Source organism: Salminus brasiliensis, chromosome 23 (assembly GCF_030463535.1).
Source record: "Salminus brasiliensis chromosome 23, fSalBra1.hap2, whole genome shotgun sequence".
NCBI lineage: Eukaryota > Metazoa > Chordata > Actinopteri > Characiformes > Bryconidae > Salminus > Salminus brasiliensis.
In genome coordinates, this window is record NC_132900.1 from 31,519,122 (window position 1) to 31,533,208 (window position 14,087).

Here is a 14,087-nt window from a genome sequence, read left to right on the forward strand (position 1 = left end):
ATGTTCGAGATGTTCGATGTTTGCTTCCAGAATATGCTGCTTTTTAATTGAACCCATTCTTCCCTCAACCGCTGGCTGCAGCACAAACCCAAAGAATGACTGATCCACCCCGGTGCTTAACAGTTGGAGAGGTGTTCTTTCCACAAAAACGTCAGCCAAAATGTCTTGCTATAACTTCTTTAGTCCACAGGACTTGTTTCTAAAACTTCTGCTGCTGAATTTTGTGGTGAGCCTACAGGAAAGGTTCTCTTCTTCTTCTGAAAGTTATCTAAGAGATCGAATCTCATGGGGTGCCCAAACATTTTAGTGGTGCTCTTTTCCCTTTTCCAACTCTAAAATTGTGCAAGCCAAAAAAACCTCGCGCTTACCAAGCCTCGCGCTCTCGTGCCTTTAAAACAGTAGTTACCAGTTTCAGCTGTTACTGCCATTTCAGGAAAATCCTGTGTTTTCCCTACGCTCCAAAGCCCTGGAATCAATGCGCAGTTATTTGGAGTAATCTTTTCCTAATATCCTCAAACTGCTCCCCTCATGCAAACAAAGTCCTGCAGAAAGTGTGTTTAAATTTCATCTTGGTATCACAGCACGTTACAGTTTAGCTTTATTTAGCCGTGCGAATGGGGCTACAGAACCTCTATGCACAGAGAAAGACAGAAAGAGAGAGAGAGAGAGAGAGAGAGAGAGAGAGAGAGAGAGAGAGAGAGACATATTGAGCAATAGCTTCTTCGCAGCGGCAACCGGGCTGCATGAACTGCCTGGTTTGATCAAAGGGAATAAACATTAATGTCTAATGGGTTATCAGCTACTCTTGCCTGTCGTACATGTTTGAGGGGGGAGAGAGAGGCTGCGAGTCTCTACGGGCATCCGTTGTGTTCATCTCATTTTCTGATATGAACTGGGGGGGAAAAAAAAGGAAAGAAAAAAAAAACAGGCTATAATAGAGCATTATTCTAATTTTGGTTATTTGTTTATTTATTTATTTGTTTATTTGTTTGTTTTTTCTTTTTCTTTCTTTCTTTCTTTACACATAAGGGCCGCTGAAAGTAATATTCGCTCCAAACTGCCCTAATCTTCTCCGCAGCAATATTCCCATGCTGCAGTTATTATTCTTATTCCTCTGAATAATATCCACTCCATGGGTAGTTTTCACCTCCCGCACATACACCCACCCACCCACCCACCCTCCCCAACCTCTCTCTCTCTCTCTCTCTCTCTCTCTCTCTCTCTCTCTCTCTCTCTCTCTCATATTCTAGATCTCGCATGGCGCTTGCTCATATCCTGTCAGTATATCAATCACGGAGAGCTGTCCACTCAATCCGCCCCTGATTTATCAGTGTGCCTCGTCCCCAACTCCATAACTCGACCCAAACCCTTTTAACACGACAGTGACAGATAGCTACCCCGAGCGGGGCAACCTGTTCCACTTATCGCCGGCCTACAATCGCACACCCTGAAAACTTCAGCTGGAGCTCGGACTTACATCAATATCTTCAAAATAAAGGTGACAAAAAGGGTTCTTTGGAGTGATGCCACAGGCAGCCCATAATTTCACTCTATCCCTATCCCCGTTGACCCAAACAAAAGCGTTGACCATCTGGGGGCAACTCTTTCAATCAATCATTCTTTGAAGACTCCTTGCAAGATTCCTTGTAAGTGAGATGTTTCAGAGTGAAGAATCTTCTGAAATGTACAGAAAACCGACATAAACCATAGATTCTACATCAATCAAAGGTTTACTCAAGTATAGCACAACTTACACTTTATGGACAAAAGTATTGGGACACCTGCTCATTTACGGTTTCTTCCGAACTCAAGAGTATTAGAAAGAGTTGATCCTGGAGTAACTGTCCCTACTGTCCAGAAAAGAAGGCTTTCTATGAGATTTTGGAGGATGGAACATTGCTGTGAGGATTTGATCACATTCAGTGATGAGCTAGAGAGAGTTAGTGAAGTCTAACTCTAGCCGGCTCCTCAACTCATCAAGAAGTACTGGATGGAGCTCCACCATCATCATTCCAGAGAACACAGCTCTTCCACTGCTCCACAGCTCAATGCTGGGGGGCTTTATACCCCTCTACTAACCCATGGCTAGTATTAAGCAGCATGGTGCCCATAGGTTCAAGTTCGAATCCTGCGCCATCCTGCTTTGCCATCAGCAGCCGGAGTGAGAGAAAGCACAATTGGTCGGCAGTTTGAAAAGAGGAGGTGTCTGGCTTCACGTGTATCCGAGGAGACGTGTGTTAAGCCTTTACCCTCCCAGTGTCGGGAGAACTACTAGTGCTAGGGGTCGCTACTAACGTCTGGGTACCGACAGTACCGATTTGGGGTACAAACTAAAAAACAAACATCGCTTTTTGATCATCGCTATGGTACTGCAAAACATGATATCGTGATACTTAGATTTTTTGATATTTTCTTACATCCCATCATAGCCTACTGCAACTTCAGATGTGTAAATGGGCTTAACAATGCACCTGTTTACGATTAGCTTATTTTAAAATAACCTTTAAAGACATGTTAGGTAGTTACCATTCCAGTCACTGCATTTCCAAAAAGCTGCAAAAAATAAATAAATAAATAAAAAATACAAAACCAGCAGTCTGAGTAAAGCTCCTATTAGCCCTCTTTATCAGTGGGAGGCTAATGAAGATATGGACCCCTTTTCTTTGTGATTGAAATTTCTCCTCCATCTCCTGCAGCCGCACACCAGTAAACAGGGGGCCTTGGCGCGCATATATTACGTGAGCCACCCTGCCGTTCTGAAGGATTTAACCGCCGTGTTCTTCGCGGCTTCATTTACTTAAATTTGCAATGTTAATGAAATCGGCTCTCTTTATCAACCGTACACGATGCCCACGGTCACTCTTCCTGTGCTGAGTGTGTGTAAGCGTGTGTGTGTGTGTGTGCGTGCTCAAACAAACACACGTAAAGGGGAGGGAAACAAAAAAACAAACATTTCAATAAACAGCGAATGGATAATTATGTTTTAATTGCATTAATTAATCAGCCTAAGTGCCCCCTTTTTCTTCCCCGCTCTGAAGAGGGCACAAGGACAGACAGTGCGCTTTGACCCGAGGGTGCTTGGGACCCTGCTTAATTAATAGAGACAAAAAAAATAATCATAACGTACACTAATAACCGCTGTATTTAGTGCGAGCGAGCATGTGCAGAGGACAAGCAGCTGGCGAGAGTGAGAGTGCCTCGCAAAAAAACAGAAGGGCTTTAATGGCAGGCTGTCACAAGCTAATTAGCTAAGCCAGCATTCTGTACCCATCTAAATGAGGATGGCTGGGGAGAGGGAAGTATGCTTTCCCACATGGTGCAGCCTACATGTTTCATTTCCCCCCTTTTTTTAATCTTCTTCTTCACTAAACACCCAAATGTGAGTCGGTAATTGCAAACATATTGACTTTTTCAGTGGAATAAAACTCTCACTTTGGCTGAACAACAGGAATCTCCTTCTGTAATCCTGGCCACTTTGTGACATTTCAGGAAAAAAAATAAAAGAATTAAAAAATGATTTTAGCTGACGTGCACACATTTGCTAAATCTAACTATTCCAATTCCTTATATTATAGTCTATGTATTACTGTACTGTTTAGATTTTAATAATTAGTAGAAATCATGATTAAAATTATATTAAAATATAAATATCACACATTGACTTTTGCGGTGGACGAAAAACAGGAATTTTCTTTTGTAATCCTGGCCATTTTTTGATTTTCACAATAAAAAAAATAAAATAAATATACTGTGTGTGTGTGTGTGTGTGTATATATATATATATATATATATATATATATACATACATACATACAATATATAATAAATATATTACATGATTTCTAGAAGCTTTCACACTTCTAATACCTCCGTTCCAATTAATAAACTTTTTAAATAGAAATATTACAATTTCTAATATTAAAGTATATCTATTCCTGTTATTTAGATATGTAGATACTGAGATATGTAGAATATACATATTAATAGAAAACAATATAAACCATTTTTACAATATATAAATAGCACACATGGACTCTTTGGCCTAAGAACAGGAACAGGAATTAGGCCAAAGGGTCAATATCTGATAGTCAATATGTATATATACACACATATACACACCTCCATCTTCTCATTAAGATTGCAGAGGGTCCAGTGCCTACCTGAAATCACTGGTGTGCAAGGCAGCATTAACATAAATATAAATAATAATAAAATAATTTATAAATATAATTATCATCATTGGATTTTCCCAGTTTAATAATACTCTCCATCAGCTGTTTCATACTGTGCATAAGTGCATCCTGAAACAAAAAGGCTACCGATCAATACTTCCACTAACGAACATGGTCTTAAGGCTACACACACACCATAATGACACTAAACTGGGTCACTTCCTTACAGAACTGCTATGAATTGGTTCACCTGCTCAACTACTAATGACGTAAATGGGCAGAGCTGACAGGCAGGCAGGCAGGCAGAGTGACACGCTGGGATACTGAAAAAGGCTTCCAGCTGAACCACTCGAGCTGTGCTGTACTTTGGCTCCCCCTTGCCAAAGAATAAATAATCATGTTAAAGCCGAGAACTTCAGTCTGTTGACCTTCAATACAAGATTACAGCTCTCATTACTTTACTTCAACCCTTCCTTAAGCTTCATCTTTATCAGGACATTTTCTCTCAAAGGTCTCATAGGGTTCAGATCATCTGTCATTCACACACACTGATACTGAAGTGATCTCAGACTGAAATCTGTGATACACTCTTAAAAATATCAATAAAATAAAATCTCTCTTTCCATCCATGCTACCATATATCACAATCACTGGGACTGCAATTGCTTTAATATTTCTATATTTGGTTAATAAAACAAAACTACCAGATTAAGTAACACAGGTGGCTCCATTTCAAATGTTTAAAGCAGCAATATGCAGAATTGTTACCTTAAATCAGCAGCTTCAGGATCACGGTGCTGCTCCACTGACTGTATCAGGGAGGACAGCGTCTCTAGCGCTGCTACTCCGGGCTCGGAGCGCTGCTAACTGCACTATGGAGCTCTGGTGAAGCGAGCAGGACGGCGCTCTCCAGAACTGTGAGCGTAACGCTGCGTAACCCATAGAGTCATATTAGTGTACAATCCTGTAGTATTACTCTACCCCCTCAGTCCACATGCTGCTCTACCTTTCAGTGACGCTTCTGTAGCTCTCTCAGCTTGTCCAGAAATGCATGTGTACAGCGTGTCCTTTAGACTGATGGCTCAAAGCAACAATTACACTTTTTTTAGGTGAAATTTTTCTTACCTCCTACGGCTGCGGGAGCGAGACCTCCGAGATCTGTGGCCCCTCCCTCTGTCAGTGCTGCGGCTCCGCCTCCTGTGGCTGGAGCCTCTGGAGGAACTGCTGCTGGAGCGGTGCCTTCGCCTGGAGTAGCAAGGAACACAATCAAACCAGGAACGCAAACAAACACAGACCTCAAATAACACTCATTTTACGATAGTTACACAATAGTTACTGAATTAATTACAGTAGTTACTTAGTAGGTAATTAGTAGTAGCTGAATAATTACAGGTGCAAAATAAGCCTAGTGCTCAATGCTGGGGTCTTTACTCCCCTCTACTATCCCACGCCTTGCATTAGGCAGCATGGAGCCAATATCTTCATGATGTTGATCTGCTCCAGAGAGTCCCATTCTATTGGCAGTACTTCTTCTCTACAGGGACTAGACAAGCTGTGTGTGTGCATTTGCACATCTGTGTCAGCAATCGGTGCAGCTTAAAGTAGCTGAATGCAGACATTAGAAGGGGTGTCCACAAACATTTGGACATATAGTGTAGTTAGGGCTGTGTATTGGCTAGAACCTGGCAATACAATATTTATGACGATACAGGGTTACGATATGATATTTTGCAATATTTTGCATTTTTTCTGATTTTAAGAAAACTGTCACTGTATAAAACACACCATCACCTGCCTAAAATCTGACTTTTCATCCAACCAGAACAGTGAGATCTGAAGGCCGAGTACAACACTGCTCTCTAGTGGTCGGGGTTTAAACAGAACACTAAATGAACCACTGTCTTACACCAATCTTTACACCTAAACTATATATTAATATTCAGTACTGTGTTTTTGAGAATCGGTACAGAATTGCAGCGCATAATATCGCAATACTTCGATATATCAATACTTTCTTACACCCCTAGTCACAGTAATACAGTTTGATTACAAGGTACAGCAGTAGTTTTTAGCTCACTTTTGCAGCCCAGAAATAAACAGCAGCTCCAACCTCTCGATGACGGGAGATAATCTGAGCGCCTGAACAGAGGTCAAGCCCCTGCACTCGTGGTGGACTCCGCGCGGACCCATCAGCGGGAATGACTCACTGCACTGTGTTTAGAAAGGCTGACATCACTCCTATAGATGAGCTAACCCCCCCCCCCCATACTCCATTATTCTCCATTATTTCAACTAATGAACTCTTACACTCACTCACTCTCGCTCGCTCTCCCTCCCTCCCTCTCTCTCCCTTCCCCAGCTGTGTACTACATCCCATTCTCAGCCCTCCCGATTCTACTGGTCTTCCTAAAGCCGCTCCTCAAATTCCCCGACTTGGAATGGCGGGCCTGCTCCCCGCGCCCATAAATAAATAAAAGTGTTTATCTTTTTTTTTCCCCTCCTTATCTTAAAACAATTTGGTTTATTGGGCTAATTAAATTCCCCACCTCTCACAGTCGACTTCAGTGCCAGTGGCTGGCGAGTCAGACGGCCCGTCCCAGCGAGAGCATCACTGCATCGTAGGGCAAAGCGGCAGAGACAGGCCGGGCTTTGGGCGGGTAAACTCCTGGGCCGCGGCGGCGCTCTTTTCATCTCCTCCGTAGCGAGCAACTTGGTTCTGTTTGTAAACCCACAGCTCAAAGGATGCTCTGACGGCTAGCGCGTACAGGCGGATGGGGCTGAGGGGGAGCATTTAAATGCGCCTCACTCCCAGACAGTTTGAGTAATATTCATTATTAACAGTCTTCTCTTTCTTCTGAGCCCATTCTTGCTTTATGGGTTTTCTTTTTTCCCCCCTTTTTCCCCAACGCTCACATGTGCTTAAAGCTAAAATAACACGGGCTGCTCCACTGGGAGACGGGCAAGAACAAGAAAACCCACTACAAATAACACAAACGCTGCTCTATCAAAATAAATTTGTAACACTAGCGATCCTTAAGAACGGGGTCTGCGCTACTGTGCCAGGAAAACACAAAAGATCAGCCTCGATGGCCTGCCCCGAGCTTTCTCTCTTAAACGCACACACACAAAATCAACAGCACCTCCTCCCCATACCGTCACAAGCTCATTCAGATTTTCTGCAAATGACACTACATGTCCAAAAGTTTATGGACACCCCTTCTAATATATATGCATGAATTAATTCATCTGCTTTGCATCTCCACTGCTCTGACACAGACATGCAAACACACACACATAGCTTGTCTAGACACTTAAGAAAAATCCTGCCAATAGAATATTGGGGGATAGAGGGATGTAAAGCCCCCAGCACTGAGAAACTGTGGAGCAGTGGAAGAACTGTGCTCTCTGGAACGATGGTGGTGGAGCGCCATCCAGTACTTTTGAGATGAGATGGGGTGGGGATCATCCAACATCGTGACCTCACTAACGCTCTTGCTGCTGAATGCAATCAAATCCTCACAGCAATGCTCCTCCAAAATCGAACAGAAAGTCTTCTTCTCTGGACAGTTACTCCAACAAAAGCTATTTTTAAATCCGCTTGATTTTGGAAGAAACAATGAATGAGCATGTGTCCCAATACTTTTGTCCATATAGTGTATCATGACTATTGATTTATGAACCCAAGGGCATCTCTTATGAACATCATTTAAGTCATAATGTATGCTCATCTCCAGGCTACTGTCAAGGATAACATAACATCCTTCCAGATTTATCAACCTCTGTTAGCTTTCCATCGGATCCCACAGAACTGGATATTATAAATAACTGTGTGAAGAACAGGTTTTGCTTCAATTTAACTAAGAAGTTAAAGAATTAAAGAAGGTGCAATTATCATACTTTATCGTACCGTAAAACAGTCTGTCCAAAAGCTACAAGGCAAAAGGTGGATAAGTTACAACCAAAGAGACAGACAAAAACAATCTAACTAAACTAATTGCACACAAAGCTAACAGTCATACTGTCCATGTCTTTTACTAAGCATGTTGAGTAATCCTCCAAATTGCAGGCTAGAAAAAGTAAGTTTACCCTCTTTAACTTAATAACCTGTTGATCCCCAACAGCAGCAATCACCTCTACCAAGCGTTAATTATTAGTGACCTTTCCAAAAAATCTTTCGACAGCAACTCAGTTCCTTCCATCTAACAGCGAGTGAGCAGCAGGTTCGAGGGAACACTCGGCATCAACAACCGTCCAATCAAAATCTTGTCATTCAGCTTCAATCCGATCCATCCCCTTTCCTGTTCCAAACCAATGCAGTCGCTGAGGTCACAGCGATTTCCCACACCCACCAAATAGCATAAATAACTGAACGGAGATGGTTGGCCCTAAACGCCTGTATGAAATAGGCTGGGAGTGTCAGCATTAGCGGGGTGTAGGGGTTGTGCATTTGGACGGTATTTGAATCCTGAATCACGTTCGTTCGGCGTTCGTTAATACTCGTTACTGAAAGTCAAGGAGAGAATATACAGATCAACAATTCAGTAAAATACTGCAGTTTACATTTTCCTGTAAAGTGGATTATGCAGATAGTGTGTTAGCTTGTGGCTAACATGTTAGCTTGGAGCTGGAACTGGATTGGGATAGTTTAGCTAGGTAGCTTTTGGTTTAAATATTGTACTTTTATGATATTTATTAAACTGAAAATGTAAACACTTATAATCCATTCCGATTTCCCACAACCCGCATCAGACCAGCTGCCCACCTACCAGACTGACCGCCAGGCTCTCCTGCTACCTGCCTCAGACTAGTTGCCCACCCTCCATCACTGACTATGTTTACGTTTACATGACTCTGTTTACAAACGTCTATTGGTTGTATGTCTACATAATTACTTGATACTATTTTTATTATTCTTATTAATATTAATAATACCACCATTAAACTACTTATATAATAACTTTTATCATAATAATTTATGTAATAAAGATTATCATTCTAATTACATTATATTGATAACGATATGATTACGGTATATTACGATCATATCAGCGCACCTGAGCAGAAGAACAGTCCTGGCGGTTCAGTGATTTTAATCAATAAATAATACATAGTTCTGATCATGTTTTATGATATGATTTGTTGATCTCGTCCAATTACTGGATTCCAGTAAAGTTGCTCTGTGACGATGTCAGATGTAAAAAGTCCTAAACAAATAAGTTTGATCTGAGCTGGATGGATGGAAAATACTTTAAAATGATTGATGGCCAATCTGTTGATATATATACCTCACCAGATCAGTGCATATAGAAACTTCCCAACTGACATCTTCCGAATGTCAATGGAAAGCTTTTGTCAAGCTTTAATTCTATAAAAACAATACAATTATCAATCAGGATCATCTAAACATTGTTTTTTTTTCCTTCCAATTTTGTCTTTGTCAATTCTTACCTGCTAGCTACATCTCCTATTACAAGACACCACAAACACTGGGACAGTGATGGGTAGCAGGTAAGAAGAAGGCAGTCCTCACAGATGTAAAAACCAGCCAGTCGCCTCTTCTTAAACTGGATTTGAGAAGCTGTGTTGTGCAATGGGGGAAAGGAGGGTCATCCTACCCAAGGCCCATTATGCTCTCTGGGACTGTGGTACGAATGTCTGTGGCATCAGCAGGGTTCTTTTTATAAGCAACATTTTTTTTTTCAACATATTTTTTTATGGAACACTAAATTCACCGATTTGACTGAAACAGATGTGCGGCCATATCCATAATTCAGTCTTAGCCTCCCTTCCCAAAAGCGTCCTAATATCCTAATGATCATCTGACCTATCAGAGACCTAGAAGGATTTCAAGCCGTATCTGTCAGAGCAACTGGAGTCCAAAGTATCTTCATTTTACCAAACGTCATCATGACCCTCATGCTAGAAAAGTCATCTTCTATACGGCTGGATGTCTCTGACAGTGACTGACAGTACTCAGAACCTACCTCCTATCACGGTCTCGATCCCGGTCCCGGTCCCGGTCCCTCTCTCTAGATCGGGAGCGACTTCTCCTGCTGGAGTGTTTGCTGCGGCTCGTCACCCTGCTCCCCGATGAGCTGGAGGAGGAGGAAGAAGAGCGCCGGCGGTGCTTCTTCTTTCTCCGACTGCGGCCGTCATCCTCGCTGTCTGAAGAATGGCGACCCATGTTTACTCCGTCACTGGACCAAAAGAAGAGGGAGAGGAGAAGAGTAAGGCAAAGCCAGACAAGCAGCAGAAATACGGCTGCAGTTCTTGCTGGGTGACAAGGGGGACTAGATCATAAAAGTCCAAAAGTTTGTGGACACCAGCTCTGGCTATCAGTGCTGCACCGACAGCTTGTGTACTGTTCTACTGAGCCTTGCACAAGATGTTGCAAAATTGCTGTGAGGTTTTAACAGCATCCAGCCACAGCGTCAATAGGCTGGATGATCAGCCCTGGGTTACAAACACCTCCAATTCTTCCTAAAAGAGCCTCTATAGACCAAGTGTGGTCGTCACGAATGCAAGGCTTAAATAAATAGAGATATATAGCTAATATCCCGGACATTTTACACTATTTAGAAACGTTTTAGATGCTAAAAAAGGACATGACAGAGGAAAAGGGTGTTAATATGAGCTCCATTTACCTGACCTCACCACAACCACACAAACAATAACAAGGGTGCTAGCGAGCCTAGTGACAGCCCCTTTAACGTGTCCCCCCGGTGCATGGCATCATTAGACTGCAGTAAAGGAGGCAGATATTTATAAATCAATTATATTTCATTCATAATTCGGTTGTAATGGATTAGCTCTGTTGCTAAACACGCTAAAGTGGCACTTGCTGCCGGAGGCTAGCTAGCTAGCTAAGATAGCTAACGCTCGCGACTTCCAGCTCGATATTACAGACACTGCTTCAGACTGAGGAGAGAACGAACTTTCCAGCTCTTACCAGCTGATTAGAGGCAGAAACGAGTCCCCTCACACACCAACACACACACACACACACACACACACACAGCTCCTCTAAACTCAAACAGCGGCGCCATGCAGCGACACGCAGACAGCGATAGTCGACACGGAGCGCAGCGATCGGGATCCTAGCGCAGAACACCAAATCAAACCCCGAGCAACCGATCGATTGCGAGTTGTGGCCGCTAATATTCATATTCAGAAATGTTTATGATATATTCAGACGTGGGGAGTTATTGAACCATATTAATGCTTGAACCATTAAATATAGTTGTTTTAAACTGGAGTGTTCATTTATATATTTTATTTTTTTATTTAGAAATAATTAATTAATTTGCATATTGACTTTTATTATGTATCAAATTAGGAATGTATTGCTTATAGCAGGTTTTATTACACAGACTAAAGCATAAAAAAATATTTAACCTCTGGATATTTGAGTTTTAGAAATTTTAGAATTTAGTCATTTCAAATGTAGAAATCTGTTTGTATTTTTCTGGAGCATCGGATAAAACACCAGGACAGAAAACCTGAATCTGATTTAGATTAATGTAATTATTATTATTTGTTTAATGTGCTATCTAGTTTTATTCAGTTATTGTTTAATTAATATTTAAAAGAACTATTTAATTATCACACCGGTTTTGTATGCTCCTTTTTTTAATTATCAACAAATGGTGTAAGCTATGGGCACTTAAAAAGTGCTTACACTTTCCTGCATGTATATTTATAAAGTGTAAAGGTGCAGGTATTTGTCACTGTACAGCAAAATGCGTCCTCTGCATTTAACCCATCTGGTAGTGAACACACACACACACACACACACACACACACACACACACACACACACACACACACACACACACACACACACACACACACACACCCAGAGCGGTGGGCAGCCAACTCCAGCGCCCGGGGAGCAGAGAGGGTAAAGGGTCTTGCTCAAGGGCCCAACAGTGGCAGCTTGCCGAGCCCGGGAATCGAACCCACAACCCTGTTATCTGCCGTGTGTTTATGATCAGAAAGGGATCATCACCTGATCCCCTGATCACCTGATCCCCTGATCCCCTGATCACCTGAGTACCTGAGTACCTGATCTCGATAATGATACTGTGACTGAATGCAATCAAAACCTCGCAGCAATGCTCTGCAAAGATGCATCAGCAAAATCTGATGTAAGGCCTTCAGAACAGTGGATGAGCTGCTGTCCACACACTTTTGGACACGTAACGCTTCCTCGTTGAACAAAAAGATTAAACGAAGAAAAGTCAGAAATTAAACGATTTTGCGTTTGAGGTTTAGGCTGTTTTTGAGGAAACGTTTTAATGGTTATAATCGTGGGCTGTGATTGAGCCTGTATGGGTTATGCTGGGATATCTTATTACAGGCAATAAGCATCAGTTATAGCTCAGTTACAGTTATAGATTTATAAGATTAATGTAAATTACGGTTGATGTTTAATTGACCGCAAATTTGCGGTAGTTTTCGGTTAATCTGCCGAATTACATTTCCAATGTTTTATCTTTGCTAAAACTGGATATTTTATCATTTTAAATAAAGAAAGGTTTGTTTAATCTCTTAATAAAGATAAAAAAAAATGACCAGAATCCAGAAAAATGGAATCTATCACACACGCTTCCTCCCTTTGTTTCCCTCTACCTACGTACAGAAACCCTGTACTGTTTAAAACACTCAGCATAAACAGCATGAGCTCAACAAGAATGAGACCCGAACAATAGCTGTGGACTTTATTTGTAGCCCCCTTTTTATTACCCATTCACCACCAGACCAGTTTCACCACACTGTAGACAGAGGTCAAACATCTGCATGAACGTCTGATCAATACATATAAAAACAGCCAGAACGTCTGATCTGCAGCCAGGTTGCTCACTAATGTGACAAATACCAACCCAAACACAACACACACACACACACACACACACACACACACACACACACACACACACACACAGAGCCGAATAAGTAAACAGTACAATGAGACTCATTAAAGTTTCACTAATGTAAGAAAACGTAGAAGGACACCAGAAAATCAAATAATTAAAGCGCGCGCATCTGAAGAACGTCATCAATATTTAATGAGGAGAGTTGTTGGTGGGAAATGGTGGGCTATTTCATATAGATTATCAATAAACAGCCTCGCTTTCGCCTCCACGAATATAATATTCTTGCTAGATCCCATATCTTGTCGTATTTTGTCTTTTTAATTTCCCCTAAACTGCTGCATCCCCAGAGACATCCCGTTACCTTCACCGCAAATGATGTATTATTAATCCCCAATTCCCCCCAAATCTGTCATAATTCGCGCGCAGTTTTCGGTCATTAGCAGCCTGAGCAGCGCTGCAGCTCACTGGAGCTCTGAGCACTGGGGCGATCCGGCACTCAGATCATACTGGTGCTCTCCTCTGGGGACTGGGAGTTTAGTGCGGGAGTTAAAGGCTTACAGACGAGCTGCGGGTTTCATCCTGTGAAGCTCGGGACGGTTCGCTGTGAATTAACCAAAATACTGATTCCAGTAAACAGTGGATTATAATCAGAAACACATCAAGACCTGGATCATACCGAATAATCATCAGTGCCAGTCAGCACTGAATAGAAACACACACACACACACACACACACGCATATGTATAAACACCAGAGCTGAATAAGTATCATGAATATATATCATATATATATATATATACATAATTACATACAGTAATATATTATATATTGGCTACATGCAATGATATAATAAGATCATTATTGAGTGACACAGTTATATATTGGTTATATATATAAAAAAAGATACATACATGTAGCCAATCCCAAAAATAAAAATCTGAAAATAAATTATATATACACATATCACTATAATGATCAAAGCATAATTATTAATAATGTCCAGAAGCATCACTTTTTCAATTCAGTCATTTATAACTA

General features: G+C 41.5%; 1 protein-coding gene across 3 annotated transcripts in view; it reads right to left on the reverse strand.

The window, feature by feature from the left end:
* Positions 1-11,249, reverse strand: part of rsrc1 (arginine/serine-rich coiled-coil 1) — a 164,167-nt gene extending 152,918 nt beyond the window's left edge. Inside the window, exons 1-3 of one of the 3 annotated variants that reach the window (XM_072668505.1) lie at positions 11,122-11,249; positions 10,157-10,369; positions 5,298-5,417 (exon numbers count right to left, since the gene is read on the reverse strand). In XM_072668505.1, coding sequence (XP_072524606.1) covers positions 5,298-5,417; positions 10,157-10,356 — 320 coding nt within the window. In that variant the 5' untranslated portion in view covers positions 10,357-10,369; positions 11,122-11,249. Of the gene's footprint in view, positions 1-5,297; positions 5,418-10,156 lie in introns of all 3 variants that reach the window. The other 2 variants (XM_072668504.1, XM_072668502.1) reach the window with 2 other exon arrangements.
* Between the last annotated feature and the right edge of the window lie 2,838 nt (positions 11,250-14,087).